At 47.5% G+C, this 14,317-nt stretch overlaps 1 protein-coding gene across 1 annotated transcript; it reads right to left on the bottom strand.

Annotated features, from left to right (window-relative positions):
• Positions 1-1,787: 1,787 nt before the first annotated feature.
• LOC117042576 (oocyte zinc finger protein XlCOF6-like) lies at positions 1,788-12,866 on the bottom strand (the record flags this gene model as incomplete). The annotated part of the gene is made up of 3 exons (XM_033142116.1): positions 1,788-1,833; positions 2,613-3,858; positions 12,242-12,866. Coding segments are annotated over 3 exons (1,917 nt in total), but the record flags the coding sequence as incomplete, so codon positions are not given.
• Between the last annotated feature and the right edge of the window lie 1,451 nt (positions 12,867-14,317).

The following is a 14,317-nucleotide window of genomic DNA, read 5'->3' as shown; positions in this document are numbered from 1 at the left end:
TCATCCGCATACATTAAAACTGGTACTTTTCTACCACTGGAAAACACGGGGGGATGGGTGTCAATTTCATGGCAGCATGTGATTAGGGAATTAACATAGATGTTGAACAAAAATGGGGCTAATAAACATCCTTGTCTAACTCCTCTTTGCACTGGGATTTCTCTGGAGAGTCTGCCATCCTGTGCGAGTCTTACCTGGAGGGTATTGTTTTCATGAAGTTTAATCATCAGAAGTAACAGCCTTCTGTTAATACCCATATTGGCCAATTTGGCCCAGAGCCTACCCCTAGATACAGAATCAAATGCTGCTTTTAAGTCCACAAAGGCCGCATACAATGATTTTTTCCAATATTTCACATATTTGTAAACAAAGTAATCTAACACTAGGCAGTGGTCAATGGTGGAACGTCCGGGTGTAAATCCTGCTTGTTCAATTTCTAATAAGTCATTGAGGTCTAACCATTCACACAGTTTTAGACATAGATGTTTTGTGTAAAGTTTGCAGATCACATTCAGCAGACTAATTGGTCTATAGTTAGATGGATCAGAGGGATTGCCCTTTTTAAATATAGGAACAATTATGGCCAGGCCCCAATCTTTAGGGATTTGCGTTGTTGTGTCTATATATGAGAATAGGTTTGCAAGGATCGGGGCCCACCAATTTATTTGCGCTTTCAAAAGTTCAACCACAATGAAATCACTTCCTGGAGCTTTACCAGATTTCATTTGTAGAATTAGTGAAGTGATTTCAGCTTCAGATATAGGGGGCCATGGCGCATCATTATCTAAGGAAATGTCAAGGGGTGCGGGATACCATTGGTCCCTGAACAACCTATTATAATGCTCTTCCCATATATCAGCAGGGATTGTTGTGCCCTCGTTAGTTGCTGTCACCAAATATATCTAACACACAAAGATCGTAACCGGCTGATAAAGTAATCTCAATTTCCCATCATTTTTACATATAAACAGATATAATGTAGAACTCAAACATAATAATACATGGGTACAAATATTCGACTGCAAATGTATGACATCAACATGTGTCAATATGTATCACAAGATCCACATAAAACAGATAAAGGTCCCAAGGCAGACAAAATTCAAGCATAGATGTGAAAATTATAGTCTTGCCAGTCTGCAACATGAAAGTTGCCACAGAGGGGTTTGATAGATATTGTGGAGCATGATGCAGGTTGTAGAGGCTGGCAAGACTATAATTTTCACATCTATGCTTGAATTTTGGTGGAGCAGGGTCAAGATATTAACGAATATGCATGAAATTTCATATATAATCCCTAGTATAGTAGGGCAGTAATTGTTCCTTGATAATTTGTCACCCCCTCCATTATAGAACCTGGGTCGGAAAGCCCACTACGCCCCCCCTTGCTACGCCCCTGCTCAGACACTCCTCCTCCCTTTCAACAGTACATTAAATATTATATTATGCTTACGATGGTGAAATGTTACCTTCATTACTTTAAATACATGTCTAGACAACATTACATACAAACAACAAAAGCTCACATACGCTGCATGCATTTAAGATTGATTTCCTGTTTCTGATGTGAAAGAAAGTGTCAACTTGGAGAGAAACAGGTTCTACACTCTAAAAAGCGTTTCACAATAACCAAAGCAGATTCCACCCTCCTTCTAAAACATTTCTCTTCTTTCAGTTAATTGATGGCCAGTAGAGTATCCACTCTTACAGCTCTTACCCCTCAGAGTCTTTTGATGGTTTTTATGACTTCAGCTACAACTGAAACTCTATCCCAGGTGTCGGCAAGGTTATCCGGTCATGGGCCGGATCAAGCCCACGGAGAGTGTCCGTGGGCTGGACATGCACAGCGCAATGCCGGAAATTGCTTCTGAGCATGCCGTGGCGCCGGAAACCACTTCTGTGCATGCCCAGACGCCAAAAATGCTGCCTGCGCAGAAGCGATTTTCTGCATCTACAGATGCAATTTCCGGCGCTGCTTGGAAAGTCCCCACAGCATGGACAGGGGGCTTGCTGAGAGGACGGCTCAGTTGGCGAACAGCTCGTGGGCCGGTAAAACGGCATTCGTGGGCCACATCTGGCCCATGGGCCAGAGGTTGCCAACCTCTCCTCTATCCACTTCCCTAGCACTTATGGTATATCCCCTGAATGAGTTTGTCAATGTTTTGTAAGATGTCCACTCTGAAGCTCTTTCCACACTACATGCTGTGGCGTTTGCCCTTCATAGGGAATACATATGAGCAGGAGTGAGTAAGGGGTTAAGTGGCTGACCCTAGGCTGTCCAATAAACAGAGGGGGGGAGGAGCTAGGGGCAGCTGAAGGAGTCAGTTAGAGTTAGAGAGTGGGGAGTTAAGAGGGAGGTTGATGAAGGGCAGTTGATTGAGGGAGTTGGTTGGTGGGTGGTTGTTGATTGTGAGGGTTGGTGGTGAGGTAGAGTGGTGAGCGTAGGATTAGGACAGGGTTGTAACCAATATCTTAAGTTGTTGAAGTTTTTAAATAAACACTTGTTATTTTGTTTACAATTGCACCCTGACTGTGACAGTTATTACCAGGGAGGCGATCCTGGTTGGTGGCAGCGAAGCGCCGTGGTGGCACAGGGATCAATAGTCCGTTAAACGACCGGGGACCCTGTGTGATCGCCACACATGCATTTAAATGGTTTCTCTCCTGTGTGAGTCTGATGATGTTTTCTTAGTGCTCCAATCTGACTGTAGCACTTTCCACACTCCATGCATTTAAATGGTTTCTCCGCTGTGTGAGTCCGTTCATGAATTCTAAGTGTTCTACTGTCAATGAAGCTCTTTCCACACTCCATACATTTAAATGGTTTCTCACCTGTGTGAATCCGTTGATGAATTCTAAGGTGTCCACTCTGACTGTAGCTCTTTCCACACTCCATGCATTTAAATGGTTTCTCCCCTGTGTGAGTCCGTTGATGAATTCTAAGGTGTCCACTCTCACTGTAGCTCTTTCCACATTCCATGCATTTAAATGGTTTCTCACCTGTGTGAGTCCGTTGATGTAAACTCAGCTTTCCACTCCTATTGAAGCATTTTCCACACTCCATGCATTTAAATGGTTTCTCCCCCGTGTGAGTCCGTTGATGAATTCTAAAGTCTCCACTATAAGTGAAGTGCTTTCCACATTCCATGCATTTAAATGGTTTCTCCCCTGTGTGAGTCCGTTGATGAATTCTAAGCTGTCTACTCTCAATGAAGCTCTTTCCACACTCCATGCATTTAAATGATTTCTCCCCTGTGTGAGTCCGTTGATGAATTCTAAGGTATCCACTCCGTGTGAAGCTCTTTCCACACTCCATGCATTTAAATGGTTTCTCCCTTGTGTGAGTCCGTTGATGTTTTCTAAGGTCTCCACTCTGACGAAAGCGCTTTCCACACTCCATGCATTTAAATGGTTTCTCCCCTGTGTGAGTCCGTTGATGAATTCTAAGTGTTCCACTCGCAGTGAAGCTCTTTCCACACTCCATGCATTTAAATGGTTTCTCCCCAGTGTGAGTCCGTTGATGAATTCTAAGGTCTCCACTGCGAATGAAGCTCTTTCCACACTCCATACATTTAAATGGTTTCTCCCCTGTGTGAGTCCGTTGATGAATTCTAAGGTCTCCATTCTCACGAAAGTGCTTTCCACACTTCATGCATTTAAATGGTTTCTCCCCCGTGTGAGTCCGTTGATGAATTGCAAGTTTTCCTCTTTCAGTGAAGCTCTTTCCACACTCCATGCATTTAAATGGTTTCTCCCCCGTGTGAGTCCGTTGATGAATTCTAAGTGTTCCACTGTGAATGAAGCTCTTTCCACACTCAATACATTTAAATGGTTTCTCTCCTGTGTGAGTCTGTTGATGTTTTCTAAGTGTTCCTCTCTCAGTGAATCTCTTTCCACACTCCATGCTATCAAATGGTTTAGCCTCTCTATTTTCACATTCCATGTATTTCAATGGTTTATTCGTTATTTCTATTGAACATGGCCCACCAGAATTCTGACTGCCTTCTGCATTGTCTTCTTTCGACCAGGGGAACAGGGAGAAAATCCTATTTGTTTTCTAGGAAGAGAACAGAGGAATATTACACACATCAATCATCTCATACATTCTCTCCTGTCCTCCATATGTTCCAAATCTTTAGGAAAGGCAAATGAAATAATGTTAAATAATGGTAATGCATCACCAGCCTTTCATAACCCTTAATAATCGTTAATGAACCAGCATTATCTCAGGATACGGTTGAACTGTGCGGTTTACTTTTTATAAAAAGTGGTTTCTCAGAGGAAAGGGAGCTGCTCTATGTCCCTGAACCTGCTCACTATTCATCAGGGTCCTAAGTTCATCATGAAGTTCTTCAGCCTCTGCACAATAACCCTCGACCCCTGCTGAGTGTGGGCACCTTGCATTTATACAGTTAGGGTCTGGATCCCAATCATAATCCCTGGGAAATTTCTCAAGAGCCCTTAAGATCCACCAACCCCCAAATAACACTGAGCCCTAGAGCAGCGGTGGCGAACCTATGGCACGCGTGCACAGTGGGCACACAGAACCCTCACTGCTGGCACTTGCACTATCGGCACTGTGTTTTTGTTGTTTTTTCCATTTGTGCTCCCGTTCCTCCCCATGCCACTGCAGGCATCCAGAACTTATTTTTACTTTTTTTTTTTTTTTTTTTTGCTGGTAGCCAGCGATTGTGTTCTGCGATTGGTCTCTTTCCGATTGGGTGTAACAGCGTTCGTTATTTGACCCTCATGATTTTTTTTCCTGCACTTTTTCAGTGCCGTGTGGTAGTTCCCAGCTCCCCCCCCCAACTCCAATCCTCCGCAGGCCTCACCTGCCTGGGCTAGGGGTGTACCTGGGCTAGGAGGGCACGCCAGGCCCAACCCAGCCTCACCCATTTGCCATGGTGACGTTGCTGGAGGGAAGGAGGGAAGAAGATGGGAGGACCACGCCAGGATCAGATCATGGGCAGGGCAGGCAGGCAGCAGTGGCTGTTGGGTTGGCTGGCTGGGGGGTGCACTCCCTCTCCTCCTGGCCGCCGCCGCTCACCTGGCCTCAGGGCTGCTCCATCCTCCTCATTGCAGGAGCCCGAGTGCGAGCGAGCCAGCAAGCTAGGGAGCACGCCTGGCGAGAGTAGGGAAGAGGGAGGGGAGAGAGACGGCAAGAACTGCAGCGACCCCCACCACCAAAAAGCTCAAAAACATTCGACACTTTGTGATAAATAAGTGGGTTTTGGTATCCAGTTTGGGCACTAGGTCTCTAAAAGGTTGACCACCACTGCCCTTGAGGAACCTTCTATGCTGAGGTGAGGCATCTCTGACCCTTCAGATGTGGTGGGACACAAAGTACCATCGGCCCAAGCAAGGATGGCCCATGGCCAGGGATTATGGGAGTCCAATCTAGTGGGACGCGCTTTCCCCTTCTTCCCCCTCTTCTGAAAATGCTAAATATCTGTATTTCGTTTCCTCCTCCTTCCATGATCTCCAACATCTTCCTGATGCACTCCAGCCAACTGCTCACATTCCCAAATCACCCTGCACCATTGACTTCCAGAGGCTGCTGTATTGAGTCTTGGACACTGGCAATGGGACAGCACCTTCCACTGGAGGAGAGGATAGAGGGTTAAATCAGGACTGGCCAAGTGACACTCAGCTCAGTCCCCTCCTTGCCCCTCTCTGCATCTGCTGCCCGAGGGTGGAGCTGGCCCTGAGAACAGCCTTCTCTCTGCCCCCAAAATACAGGAAACATGGCTAATAAGACCTTGGAGTCTCACTGTGGAACATAACAACAACAACAACAGGTTGTAAGTCAAAGCAAAATAAAAAATAAGAAATTCCTTCAAGTAGCACCTTAGAGACCATCTGAGTTTGTTCTTGGTATGAGCTTTCGTGTGCATGCACACTTCTTCAGATACACTGAAACAGAAGTCACCAGATCCTTAAATATGGTGAGGGAGTGGGGAGGGGTATTACTCAGAAGGTGGGAATGGGTGATCAGCTGATAGGTGTGGAAAACCTGTTGACAGTTACCTGTAACTGGTTATAAGAGAAAGTTTGGGCTGCCCTGGACAATAGAAAGCGACTAATAGATTCAAAAATAAATAAAAACAACAATTGTAGTAATAATTACACAGGCTGGGAGGAAGGGAACCCCACACATTTCCATAACAATCTTCCCAATCCCTTAAATCCCACAGATTTAAGAGATCTGATATAGTGGCAATAATCCTGAATGAATGGAGAGAAGGAGTTGGGCACAGTTATCTCTGGGCAGGAACCCTTTCGATGCTTCTCCACAGAAACACAGGCATGTGAGTAAGACTGTAGATGACAAAAGCCTCAGAGGGCGGAAATAATAAAGTGGGCATCCTCCCTGTCCTCTTTCCCCCAATGGTTAGACTGGCTATAACAGCCCCCAGCGCCCCATGCAGCAGCTGATCTGGGATTTAAGGCAGGGCAAGGACTGAGCTTCAAGGGAGGAGAGGGTGGGTGGGTGGGTGGATCGGGCCTCCTGTTCAGGGATCTCCCTGGTCCACTTGAAGTCATGGCAGATTCCTGGGCAGGAGGGAGAAGTCAAGGCAGGCAGCCCCCAAGTCTCTCTCTCTTTCTCCAAGATGGCTTCCCTCCCTCCCTCCGTCCCCCCACTTCCTCTGCCCTCCTCCCTTTGTCCAGAGGGCCCCCCCCCCCCCGTGGCTGGCGCACCCTCCCAAGGGCTCCCACCTCTCCACCCGGAGGGGCCTCGCCAGGTGAGCAGGGAGGGGGCGAGGAGGGAGAGGGGGGGTCCCTATCCAGGCCTCTCTCGCCTCCTTTAACCCTTCCATGGCCTCCCTCTCTCCGGTTCTCCATACAAAGGGGACCCTCCAAGGCACAACTGGGCGCGAAGCCAGGATCGCGGCGCCCCAGGGATTCCTGCCAGGGGGAACCCGGGACTCGCAGAGGGGCGCGGAACTGGGGCCTGGGTTCAAGTCCAGCCCTTGGGGGAGGGCCTCCCATTTCATTCCCGCAAAAGCGCCGGGGGGGGGGGAAGAGAAGGGCAGCTGAGCATCTCATGACTCTTCTATTCCGATCTCCTTTCCTGCAATACAAAGGGCTGGGGGGTCTCCAAGGACGCGCCCCCTCTGCGGGAGGGGCTCCTTTGTCCCAGCAGCGCCTGAATCAGCCCCTCCCCCGCTCGACTGACCCACAGAAAGAAGGGGGAAGGGGAGCACTCCCCTACTTCCTTTCACCCCCCCTCGCCCCAAATCCTGCCCTCCCTTCCCAGCTGCCCCGTTTACAGATTAAGGGTGGGAAAAGCGCATCCTTCTCTCTCTCCCCCCCCCCACATTATATAGATATATTTTGCACCTTTTCCCCTCCTCCTCCTCCTCCTCCTCCGCAGACCCGCTCCTCTTCTGGGAATGTGGATGGAGGCCCCTCCCCCTCCAACCTTGGATCCCCCCTCCCAACTTTCCTGCCTCTCTAGGAAGCGGAGCTCACTGACCCTTGGGGAGGAATGAGTGACGCCTCCCTCCCAGAAGACACAAATCCTCCTCCTTCCAAACCAGTTATCCTGTTTCTTTCCTGAGAAGGTCCCAGGTTCGATCCCCGGAGACGGCAGGGAAAGAGACGCCCCCCCCCTCCGACCTCCGAAAAAGTCCACCGGGGCACGAAGGTGTCACAGCTTAAATCCCCCCCTTTTATCTCTATAAATCCCTTCCTGGGAGGTGGGGGTCCGGTTATTTTCACACCCATTTCCCAATGGTGGGGAGGGGGCAGGTCCGTGGAGTAGGGTGTCCCCGTTACAACAGCCCTGCAAAGTAGACCGGAGTTGTGGGGCTTGGAAGAGTGATTTACGACAACCTTAAAGGGTAGTCCACTGTCGTCATTACGGGTGCCTTTTAAAAATAGGGGCTGGTGTTTGAACTTGAGCTTGCTAATAATAATTTATTTATTATTTGTATCCCAGCCACTCTGGGGCGGGAGGGGCGCAGCTCAGTTGCAGAGCAGTTGTACCCCTTTTTTTGGCTCCCAGCTATGAGAGGGAGACCCCCTCCTGACTCGAACCAGGATCCTGCAATGCAGGTCAGGTAGAGGCACCAGTTTGGTGGCGGAGAGAAAGAGACAGAGGTTCTTCGACAGAGGTTCAAGTCAGCTGTTGCCTCGGAGATCATAAAATCATAGAATCCTAGAGTTGGAAGAGACCCCAAGGGCCATCCAGTCCAACCCCCTGCCAAGCAGGAAACACCATCAAAGCATTCCTGACAGATGGCTGTCAAGCCTCCGCTTACAGACCTCCAAAGAAGGAGACTCCACCACACTCCTTGGCAGCAAATTCCACTGCTGAACAGCTCTCACTGTCAGGAAGTTCTTCCTAATGTTTAGGTGGAATCTTCTTTCTTGTAGTTTGAATCCATTGCTCCGTGTCCGCTTCTCTGGAGCAACAGAAAACAACCTTTCACCCTCCTCTATATTACATCCTTTTATATATTTGAACATGGCTATCATATCACCCCTTAACCTTCTCTTCTGCAGGCTAAACATACCCAGCTCCCTAAGCCGTTCCTCATAAGGCATCGTTTCTAGGCCTTTGACCATTTTGGTTGCCCTCTTCTGGACACGTTCCAGCTCGTCAGTATCCTTCTTGAACTGTGGTGCCCAGAACTGGACACAGTATTCCAGGTGAGGTCTGACCAGAGCGGAATACAGTGGTACTATTACTTCCCTTGATCTAGATGGATCCCGTTTGCATCTAGAGGTACCACTGTACTTTATTTTTCTTTTTGTGTGTAAAAACCAATAAAAGTATTTCAGAAAAAAATAAACGCATTAGTCTTTTAAGTTGTGACAATACTTTTCTTCTCACCACCAGTCGATGCTTTTCCAAGTTCTGCTTTCCTGTTACAGGAATATAGGAAGCTGTAAAATACCAAGACAGACCATAGATCCATCTAGCTCAATAGTAGTCACTGCTGATTGACAGCAGTTGCCCAGGGTTTTCCTGGTCCTCCTCTGGAGACAGCAGGGTCAACCCCAGGACCTTTTGCATGCAAGGGAAGAGCTCCATCACAAATCTTTCCCCTTTGGCCATCTAAGAGGAAAACCAAGCCACACACACACACACACAATCAAAATAGCAGTTTACAAACTCACATAGAATCATAGAATTGGAAGAGACCACAAGGGCCATCCAGTCCAACCCCCTGCCAAACATCTTAAAACAAGAAATAGTCCGAGTATGTGTATGGGACTTGAGAGTCCCATGGACTGCGAGAAGATCAAACCTATCCATTCTGAAGGAAATCAGCCCTGAGTGCTCACTGGAAGGACAGATCCTGAAGCTGAGGCTCCAGTACTCTGGCCACCTCATGAGAAGAGAAGACTCCCTGGAAAAGATCCTGATGTTGGGAAAGATGGAGGGCACAAGGAGAAGGGGAGGACAGAGGACGAGATGGTTGGACAGTGTATTCGAAGCTACCAACATGAGTCTGACCAAACTACGGGAGGCAGGAGAAGACAGGAGTGCCTGGCGTGCTCTGGTCCATAGGGTCACGAAGAGTCGGACATGTCTAAACAACAACATGTGCTGTTTTGCATTTTGAAGTTAAATTTCATGATTAATACAATTCATTGGTGTACATTCTGCTGCTTTCCCAGTGAGACATAGTGGTTTGAGTGCCAGACTAAGGTTTGGAAGACCAAGGTTAAATCTGTACTGGGTGAACTGGGGTATGTCATCATCGCTCAGCTTGACCCAGGTCTCAGGGTGCATCTAGAATTCCCCCTGGCAAGGGGTGAGCCATGTCAAGAGGGGCTCTGGGTACACGGTGACTCTGGGGGAGGAGGGAGTGGAGTCCCCAGAGAGAGAGACCCTTGGTCCTGGTTTCCAGGAGGAAGGGAGCAGAAAGACCTTCTCCAAAGTGGGTCTTTGTTCCTGGGATCCCCTTCCACCAATCATTTCACCAGAAGCCTCCTTAACTCTCCCAGCCTTCTAGTTTCCACTGATTGGGTAGAATGTAGGTGCTATGCAAATGCTTTCAGGATTTATACAGTGGTACCTCGGGTTACTTACGCTTCACGTTACATACGCTTCAGGTTACATACTCCGCTTTAAGAACTTTGCTTCAGGATAAGAACAGAAATTGTGCTCTGGCAGTGCAGCAGCAGTGGGAGGCCCCATCAGCTAAAGTGGTGCTTCAGGTTAAGAACAGTTTCAGGTTAAGAACGGACCTCTGGAATGAATTAAGTACGTAACCAGAGGTACCACCGTATATGATTTGTATCTCGAAAGCATTTTTATTACTTTTGTTTTTCACTAGGCAATTTCAGAGTGAGTTACAAGCCATAAGCATATGCAGAGTTAGCCAGGAGTTTATGGCCCTGGGTGAAGACTCCAGAGGGACCCCATTGAGGCTGTTAGGCTGCCAGCTATTTGCTGTCTGGGCTTCAGGTGTTTGCTTGCAAGCCCAGCTTTTCTCAGTTCCTAAGTGAGATCCTCTTTCTCCATGAAGTGGTAGAAGGGATGCTCCTTTGTAAGAGGAAACAGGGAGAGGGACACAACAGCTGGAAAACCTGGAGAGGCAAAAGTGAGTGATCAAGAATTGTATCCATTATGCAGGGTGGGGCTAACCTGAGTCTTCCAAAATCTTATTTGAGTTGGCACCCCTGGGCGCTCGTGGTGTGGCTGCATGGGTCCCTTTAGGAGGGAGAGGGAGAGCCGGGACCCTATGTAAAGGCTGAACAAAGCGAGAGAGAGCCTGGCTGCCTAGAGAGGCCTGGAAAGGGACCCTCCCTTTGTTCCCTTCTCCTCAGTGCTACACAGTCACAGCTTCTCTAAGCCTCTCTTCACTCAAAAAACAGTTGTTATACTTCAAATTTCTGTTACTTAGTTATGAGAGGTGGTTCAGTAAATAATACAACACAGCTTCCTTCCCCGATCAATGCCCTGGTTCATGAGCGAGGGGCACTTTTCCTCAGCCCCCACACTCTCTAAGCAATCCCACTCCTGAGGTAATTCCAAAATGGTATAACAGAACCAGGGGGTTCCCTCCCCCCTTGTGGGGGGGAGTCTTCTATCCCTACACGAACTGCCCCCTCCAGACTAGAAAGAGACCCAGTTGGAGCCTGAATGCTCCCAGGATCTGCTTCTCCTGCCTCAGAGTCAGCCTTCCCGGGACAATCCTTTCGGTAGACCTTCCCCAGACCATCAACTAGGTCTCCCTCTCCAAGCTGGGAGGGTCTTTCCACTTGCTATGGACAGTCCCATCAGCAGTGGCGTAGGAAGGTGGGGGCGATGGGGGCAGTGCGCCCCGGGTTCCAGCCTGGATGGGGTGACACTCGGCGCACCACCCACCCTGCCCCGCGACTCCCAAGCCAAGCCCCACCGCCCGGCACCCCATCCGTGCAGCGGTGGCTCGCGCCCGGCAGCCCGGACGGACTGCAGGTGAGCGGCAGCCCTGGACGGAGTGGGCATGCATGGAATGTCACACATGCGCACTCCATCTGGGCCTGCGCTGCTGCTCCCGCGATGTCCTTGCGAGCTGCTGATTGAGTGGCGGCTTGTGGGGCTGCCCCATCTGTGCTGCTTTTCGCACGCGCCGGCCTTGCGAATTTCCGCTCGCTCGGTGGCTTGCAAGGTCTTCTGCATATCTTCTGCATATCCAAATTGACTTAAATTTCTCATTTATTCATCCACTTTACATATAGACTCTTATAATAATGCAGGTTATTACAATAATCCTACGAATGTTCTTAACTGTTTATAGTTTATCTGTCAATATTTGATAAAAAAGTTTGTTACCTTGATTTCTTATTCTTCTGGTAAGTTTCACCATTTCTGCATATTCCATAAGTTTTTGTTTCCATTCTTCCTTTGGAAACTTTGGACTTCTTTCCATTTTGGGGCAAGTAAAATTCTATACAATTTCTATAGAGTTTAGGTAGTTCTATCTTTATAATTCCCCCCCCCCAAAAAAAGCTTCAGGGTTTTTTTTATTTTTATAAATGTTATTTTAAACATCCTTTTCAAGTAATTATGTATCATTTCCCAGTTAGCTTTAAACTTACTACAAGGGGTTTTCCACTGTGTGAATTCGCTCATGTTTCCGAAGTGCTCCACTAGAAATGAAGCCCTTTCCACAATCCATACATTTAAAGGGTTTCTCCCCTGTGTGAGTCCGTTGATGTATAGTAAGTCTTCCATTTTCACTGAAGCTTTTTCCACACTCCATACATTTAAAAGGTTTCTCCCCTGTGTGAATACGCAAATGCACACGAAATGCTGAACCTTCTCGGAAGCTCTTCCCACACTCCATACATTTCAATGGTTTCTCCCCTGTATGAATACGTTGATGTATAGTAAGGTGTCCACTCTGATTAAAGCCCTTTCCGCATTCCATACATTTAAATGGTTTCTCCCCTGTGTGAGTTCGTTGATGTATCTTAAGCTTTGCATTTTCTTTGAAGCAGTTTCCGCACTCCATGCATTTAAAGGGTCTCTCCCCTGTGTGAGTTCGCTGGTGTGTAGTAAGGTGTGATTTCAGGCTGAACGACTTTCCACACTCCATACACTGCCATGCCTTCTCCCCTGTGTGAGTTCCTTGATGTCCTGCAAGGTTTCCTTCATCACTGAAGCATTTCCCACACACCATACATTTAAAGGGTTTCTCCCTTGTGTGTGTTTGTAGATGTCTTGAAAGGTCTCTACCTTCGCTGAAGCACTTTCCGCATTCCATGCATTTAAAAGGCTTCTCCCCTGTGTGAGTTCGCTGGTGTGCAGTAAGGTTTGATTTCCAGCCGAATGACTTTCCACACTCATTGCATTGAAATAGTTTTACCCCTGTGTGAGTTCGTTGGTGCTGTTTAAGCGTATGTTTCTGACCAAAGCTCTTTCCACACACAGTACAATTAAATGGTTTTCCCCCTGTGTGAGTTTGTTGATGGTTTGTAAGGTTTCCACTATCAATAAAGCTCATTCCACATTCTGCAGAGTTCTGCTGATATTCTGCACCACCTGCTTTGGAGCAAAGGGGGAAATGCTTTTAGGGTTTCAAGGAAGAGTTTTGATTTGATATCCTGCTTTATCACTACCCGAAGGAGTCTCAAAGCGGCTAACATTCTCCTTTCCCTTCCTCTCCCACAACAAACACTGTGAGGTGAGTGGGGCTGAGAGACTTCAGAGAAGTGTGACTAGCCCAAGGTCACCTGGCAACTGCATGTGGAGGAGTGGAGACACGAACCCGGTTCACCAGATTACGAGTCTACCGCTCTTAACAACTACACCATTACAAAGAGTCTCCTTCTTTGGAGGTCTTTAAGCGGAGGCTTGACAGCCATCTGTCAGGAATGCTTTGATGGTGTTTCCTGCTTGCCAGGGGGTTGGACTGGATGGCCCTTGTGGTCTCTTCCAACTCTATGATACTATGATTCTACCACACTGGCTCTCCAGTGGAACATGTATGAAGGGTAATATATAAATTACATAAAGAATTATAATTGTCTAGGAAAAAAATAAAAGTGGTAGAAATGCTTCAAATAAATAAATAATCTATAATTACTGAAAGCATTCCCATAACACCCTTTACCCATATTTCTGTATTAGTTTAGGTCATCATCATTTAATCATGTAGTGGAGGGGAAACATGCAGAATCAAAACCCTGTGAGAGGGAAAAGGTTTCTGGCTACTCTATGAAAGCAGATTCTAGAAACAAAGAGGAGCATGGGAAAAGGTCTCTCTGCTTCCATCTTTGGGCCTTTTCTCTCCTCTCCATCTTCTCCCCTTGCCAATGTGTTTCCCCACTCCTGTCTCTATCCACCCCTGCCCCCATCTCTCATCCCCTGCAACTCACCAGATCTCTCTGATAACCCTGGGAGGGAATGCTCAAAGGTTTTGGGGAGGGATGCAGGAGGCAGCCTGACCAAGTCAACCGTCCATCTTCCACCATCCATGCTCACTAGGTTTGCAGGACCAGGCTCTTTCATCCTTCCTAGGGAGCTCAGAAGCGAAAAAGAGCTGCAGGTTCCTGAGGGAAGAAGAAACAAAGGGAGCCTCACATTCAGCTGTTGAAGGATAAGTCTTTCACTGTTTCCATGGTGAAAGTGGGGTGCCTTCCTCCTGAAACCCACCATAAAAGAAAACCCAGCTGCCTAGATGGCTGGGATATAAATAATAACATTATTGTTATTGTTGTGATGATGATGACGACTAGAGTCATGCCTGAAAGAGAATCTTCTTGAGAAAACTAAGACGATAAGAACTTTAAAAAAGAATGGGGGGAAATCATAATTGATCTAGGAGACCATTGTAAACAGATGAAAACATTAGCAGGATTTTAACCACACTTG

Source organism: Lacerta agilis, chromosome 2, assembly GCF_009819535.1.
Source record: "Lacerta agilis isolate rLacAgi1 chromosome 2, rLacAgi1.pri, whole genome shotgun sequence".
In the NCBI taxonomy this organism is placed as follows: Eukaryota; Metazoa; Chordata; class Lepidosauria; order Squamata; family Lacertidae; genus Lacerta; species Lacerta agilis.
This window is presented reverse-complemented; position numbering and strand designations above follow the sequence as displayed.